The sequence below is a fragment of the Colias eurytheme genome, chromosome 21 (genome assembly GCF_061535395.1).
Source record: "Colias eurytheme isolate Ceu_HAF_F1 chromosome 21, ilColEury1 Martin Lab GWU primary, whole genome shotgun sequence".
NCBI classification, from domain to species: Eukaryota; Metazoa; Arthropoda; class Insecta; order Lepidoptera; family Pieridae; genus Colias; species Colias eurytheme.
This window is the reverse complement of record NC_143000.1, coordinates 4884623-4891089: the sequence shown is the minus strand read 5'-3', so window position 1 is coordinate 4891089 and position 6467 is coordinate 4884623. Positions and strand designations below refer to the sequence as shown.

Sequence of the window (6467 nt, the reverse complement as noted above, 5' to 3'; positions counted from 1 at the left end):
AGGTGGACAATTTTAATAATTTGTTTTATTTTGTTAATGAATTATCTAATTAAAATAGAGAAAATTTTATTATACATAGGTGTAAATTTAAACGTACATTATGTAATAGTACCTACACCTAACCTAGTAGTACCACAGAACAGTAAAGTAGTACCATACACCTCTGCGGGTGAATAAATTTGCAATAGCCCAATAGACAATGATTTCTAATAAAGAAATATGTGCGTGTACTAGTGTACACAGGTAGTTAAGAAGTGAAACTTGTGACCTTATTTTTCAAAAATAAATTTATTTCGTGTTGTGTCAAATGACCCCCTGAAGTGGGGAAAGAGAGGGGAATGCAACTCGATTTTTTCCCCTTGTCCCCATGATTTTTGTACGGCGTTGCGGAATAATGGATTAAAAGCAGTATTGAAATAGTATGACACAGATGCCGTACATGGTCAAATGACCAAATTTACCGCGGTAACTCTCGGAAATTAAATAAAATTCCGACTTTGTGGACCACCATTTTTGTACGGCACTGAGCGTTTTCTTATTATTTTTAATGGATCTATCGGTGGTTAAGAATGCCGTACAAAAATATTTACGGAGTCTACCTGTACTTTCGAATTCTCATCTGCACTCAGTTGGACAGCTTACAAGTGACGGCATAGTGCTGAATCTTATTATTTTATGTTCTTCTATCGTTCTAGATAGGTCACCTGCAGCCCCCCTAGACAAGTGGCTTTTTATTAGCGTAAAGTTGAATAGAATAGATTATGAATGTATGAGATTGACGTTTGATTACGACGACGACGACGATTGATTACGTCAATCTCATAGATTCATAATCTATTCTATTCAACTTTACGCTAATAGAAAGCCACTTGTCTAGGGGGGCTGGTGGTATAAATGACCCATATTTTTTTCCTATACCGGCTTGTAGTCTATAAGTTCTAAAAGAACATTTTATTTTTGTAATTGATCATATTTAATATATACTTATTAGTTATTTGTTGAGAAGATATTAAAATTTATAATCCCGAACTATAACATTTTTAATAAGCCAAATATTACTGTAGGAGTATTTGCGTATTGCATATAAAAAGGCATAAGTACCTAATATTATCTGACTGATCTTCAGGCCAAAAATGGGTCGTCCAAGAATATACCTACTAAAACTTTTTTGAAGGATATAACCATGATATAACATTTTTCACGTACAATGGCTGCATATCCATGAATGGTTATTACATTGATGTGGTCACTATACAGTATAGGTACTACTATAATTTTAAAGTACTAGGTCATTATTAAGTAGGTAGGTATTGTATGTTATGAAAACCCAGTATTTTATCATAGGTAAGTAGTTATAGTTATAAATTTATATTTTTACTAGCGGTCCGCCCCGGCTTCGCCCGTTAGTAGGGGAGGCCAAGAGGGGGATTTTGGGATTTACTCGAGCGCGTCAGATTACTATAAGGGACGGTACCTTAACTATTCATTAGTACCTCTAGTCAATATGAGCAGTTATGGTTGGTGGGTGCGCTCAGGGGCCCCGCTGGAAAATTTGAATAATCCATAATTCCCTAAGGTTGAGCTCGAATCGTCAGATTAGCGAAATGGGGACTTCTTATATTGTAATTAACCCCCCCATATATTAATCTGACGCGCTCGAATAATATTACTTTAATTTTTTACCCTTTCTTCATAGCGATTAAATCGCCACTTAAATCGTCAGATTAACGTATACTTTTTTTCAGTGACGTCCTGGAGCATGCAAAATATCAATATCTAACGCGCTTGAGTATTTTCAAGCCAATTTTTTTCTTTTTTAAATTAAAAAAAATCAAAAAACCCTTCCCCACCGCTAAAAGTGAAAACATTATAGGACCTTTTTTTCTCGCTATGGTCTAATCTACCAATTCTAATAGGTTCCCGTGACGCTCGAGTAAATCCACATTTAGCATCCTGGGCTCCCCTACTACGTGGTACATATGAAAAATAGATGTTGGCCGATTCTCAGACTTACCCGATATGCACAGAAAATTTCATGAGAATCGGTCCACCCGTTTCGGAGGAGTATGCAGACTAACATTGTGACACGAGAATTTTATATATAACTAGCGGTCCGCCCCGGCTTCGCCCGTGGTACATATGAAAAATAGATGTTGGCCGATTCTCAGACTTACCCGATATGCACAGAAAATTTCATGAGAATCGGTCCACCCGTTTCGGAGGAGTATGCAGACTAACATTGTGACACGAGAATTTTATATATAAGAAGAAGATTAAATATATTGAAAATATTTTATAGGAAACTAGCTTTCCGCCCGCGGCTTCACCCGCGTTTTCAAAGAAAAACCCGTTCCCGTAGGATTTCCGGGATAAAACCTATCCTATGTCCTTTCTCGGGTATCAAAATATCTCTATACCAAAATTCATGCAAATTGGTTCAGTAGTTAAGGCGTGATTGAGTAACAGATAGACAGACAGAGTTACTTTCGCATTTATAATATTAGTATTAGGATTAGCGTATTTTAGTTGTCATATATTATTTGATATTTCTTAGCTAGGTAATTTTTTATTTAGGTATTTAAAGTTCATTAGAAATCCAAAATATAAAATTAAAAAATAGTGCACAATGCTTTACGAGATTAATATTAACAACGGATATTATAATTATAATATCGTATACCTTATCTACAAACTAGGTAAGTACTTTACTTTATATATTAAAAAAATATATTTCGATAGGCTAGGGTAGGTTAGGTTAGTACCAAAAGCACCTACCTACTATGTACCTAAAGGTCATAGTTAAGTACATATTAAGTATGAATTTTTAAAAGATATTAAAAAAAACCATCAATCGAGTATGTTTTTCATTTATTCAAGTAACTACTTACTTAAGTTTATTTAATATTTTAATGAGATCCCTCAATTTTTAAAATATACCTCTATTAAAGTGAGGTTATGACTGAGTTACCTAAGTTTATTTAAAATATTTGCTTTAGATATTCTTATACTAAATTATTTAGATATAACTTAAGGTAAATAATAATAATATTAAACGTTAATACATATTTCTTTTCATAAATTTATGTATTGGGTTTGACCTTTTGTGTAAACTGTTAACAGTCCACTTGAGAGAATTGAAAAAAATCTTGCCTTTCAATATAATATTTAAGATTTATCTTGATCATTCAAAGATTATTTTATTGGTACATATTTAAATTAAATACATTCATAATAAGTAACCTTATGATAAGTGATAACGTATTCTATTACCGTTAGATGCCTAAAAAATAGAACTTGTAATACCTAGTTAGGACTTAGGTATCCACTAATTCCTTATTGTGCTAATCTAATATTACTACAAGTCATGATATCACTTAAGTACTGAAAAACGATTTACTTAAGTAGGTACTATAATTTATCTGTATTTTTTTTCAAAATAAATATTACTTGTCCGTAGGCAATTTACATTTAGTTTAAATCTGTACACTAATTACTATTCCTTATACTAACGTTCAAAATCTAAAGCCTGTAAGTTTATTAAGCAAATATTGTTGACTGTACTTTTGCTAAGAATATCCATACAATATTTTCCTCTTTCTAAAAATAAGTTTGTACACAGAGGCTTAGAGTATATATAACAGTAGTATAAATAGTCTAAGTATAATAGTAGGGGAGCCCAGGATGCTAAATGTGGATTTACTCGAGCGTCACGGGAACCTATTAGAATTGGTAGATTAGACCATAGCGAGAAAAAAAGGTCCTATAATGTTTTCACTTTTAGCGGTGGGGAAGGGTTTTTTGATTTTTTTTAATTTAAAAAAGAAAAAAATTGGCTTGAAAATACTCAAGCGCGTTAGATATTGATATTTTGCATGCTCCAGGACGTCACTGAAAAAAAGTATACGTTAATCTGACGATTTAAGTGGCGATTTAATCGCTATGAAGAAAGGGTAAAAAATTAAAGTAATATTATTCGAGCGCGTCAGATTAATATATGGGGGGGTTAATTACAATATAAGAAGTCCCCATTTCGCTAATCTGACGATTCGAGCTCAACCTTAGGGAATTATGGATTATTCAAATTTTCCAGCGGGGCCCCTGAGCGCACCCACCAACCATAACTGCTCATATTGACTAGAGGTACTAATGAATAGCTAAGGTACTGTCCCTTATAGTAATCTGACGCGCTCGAGTAAATCCCAAAATCCCCTCTTGGCCTCCCCTAATATAAAGGACTAAAAGGACCCAAAAGCTTGCTTGTTAAATGCTGTTCGCTGTTCGATATGTTAACTGATCTATCATTGCGCAAAATTATTTAAGAGTTGATGAACCATTTTTGTACGATGGAGTTAAAAGTAGCATAGTATAAATCTCTTTAAACTAAGCAAATATTTATCCATCTATACAAATAATATTCCACACACTAGATGAATAGGTACAAATATTGCAATTCCATGAAACTTAGTGCAAAAATAAAAAACTCAAGAAGGATAGTAGCAAAGGAGTATACTGTATACCTACCAGCTATACCTATTATGTATACTATTATACTATGTATAAATTATTTTTATACATAGGTAACTAACTGGGAATATATCTAATTTCTTAGTGATATCCAATGGTGATATCATGACACCAATGATATAGAATCTTTAATGCTTTAAACCGAATTCTAATTACTTTATGAATTTTTAATAATATAGAGCACGTTGTGTAATTATAATAGCCAATAATTAAAAGTTATGTGCCTATAAATTAAGTTCATGAAATATTGTATTGATTTTATAATCACAAATCTATAAGTATTCTTTTGCTGCTTTTAAAGTCGAATATTATTGAAAATAATTTAAAAAGTTACATATAGTTACTTAGTTAAGTATGTATTTAAAATTATTTTGAATTGAGGCATTCCAATATTGCAAGCCCCATAAATACTAATTATTTCACAAGGATACCGCATGAATTTTACTCAAATATATTAATAATAATTTTTGGGAGAATTTATTTACCTATAAGTACATTGTCAACGACCTTTTGGCCTTAAAAATTAGAACAGAGAAGCTTTTATCCATTTCAATTTGTATTTATTCAAAAGAACCTATTATTTTTTTTGTGAAATTGCTTATTATTGATGTTGTTTTTTCGTTATAAGTAGTAGACTTAGGTAAGTATACTGAATTTCTTTTAGGTACTGTATGTAAATAAAAATGAAACAAATAATAATTAATAGTTATAAATATGTTTAATTAAATACATTCACATAATTTAATAAAATACTTAACAGTTTTATATATAATTAAACCAGACATAAGGTAATTTTAATTATTCGAAGTCGTTACTTTTTTTATTAGCAGTGCACGAGCGCTATGAATTACTTTCCTATGATTTTTATAGATTTTTATTTACAAATGTTTGACATTTAAATATAAAATAGTTTAATTTAAATTACCTACACATAGAAATATCATGCATATATAAATGAATAAATATTATCACATAATAAATCGTATAGTCAGTATCTTCTCGGTTTCTACCTTCATGTCTAGGTAAGTAGGTATAGAGACCAAGGACCAGGTTTATCACTTTGTTCAAATCGATGTTGAGCAGTGACACTGTTGTAAATTGCGATCAAGTTTTTCACTATAACACAAAGAGTCGGTTTTAGAGATTACACAATAACATTATATTCTAACACTTCAGGCAGTTAAAATTAAACAAAGTTCCTCAAGGTTATTCTATAGTATTTCGCAACGGGATCGTCTATTATATATTCACTGTCTACAATTCCGTTGTCTTCCATAAACTGTGTATGCCGTTGCAACCAATCAATATACAACCTTAAATATCTGTCGTCAGGGTCTATATTCGTGTGCCCCAAACACAACATCCTGTACGCATCCTCACCGTACTTCCCTATACCACATAAGTCGCTCGCCCGCCGCCATTTCGACGAAACAAATTGATAACTCAACTTCCATATCATTTGACCACGTTTCCTTAAACCCAACTTTTCAAAGAATCTCTCTAAAGAACTGGGACAATCGCTCAATACGTGATACGGCGTTGGATATTCTTCAAAGAAGCTTTTGATCGTGGACCTGGCAGTTTTACCGGATGTTTTTGTCAAAAAGATAGTTGCGACTAGCATCGCCCAAGGATTTTGAGAGAATTCTTCTTCAATAATGTAGTGCGGAGATTCGGGCATCGCTCGGGGAGTGATGTTAAAGAATGGCTGTATATTCAAAGGATCCGGTTCGTGTATTGTTAACTGCGATAAGCTGAGACCGTCTGTCTCCGAGCCTATTGAGAGTTGGCTTAAATCTTGGGAATCATCTAAAGTTCTCGATGAAGATATTGACATCTTATCCGTACTTGTTGAATTGAGACTGTTTTCGTCGAAAAATCTACTGACACAATCTGGCTCTTCTGGCATTTTGATCTGTAACAGAAATTGTTGGTTTCATAAA

At 32.6% G+C, this 6467-nt stretch overlaps 1 protein-coding gene across 1 annotated transcript; it reads right to left on the bottom strand.

Moving 5' to 3' along the window:
- Positions 1-5268: 5268 nt before the first annotated feature.
- Positions 5269-6467, bottom strand: LOC149899090 (methyl-CpG-binding domain protein 4-like). Its single transcript, XM_090114738.1, has one exon. It carries the CDS (start codon positions 6431-6433, stop codon positions 5711-5713), a length of 723 nt encoding a protein of 240 aa, XP_089970864.1. The 5' UTR covers positions 6434-6467; the 3' UTR covers positions 5269-5710.

Coding starts and splice junctions, on each gene's coding strand:
- LOC149899090 (XM_090114738.1), bottom strand. CDS start 6,433: ATGCCAGAAGAGCCAGATTGTGTCAGTAGATTTTTCGACGAAAACAGT.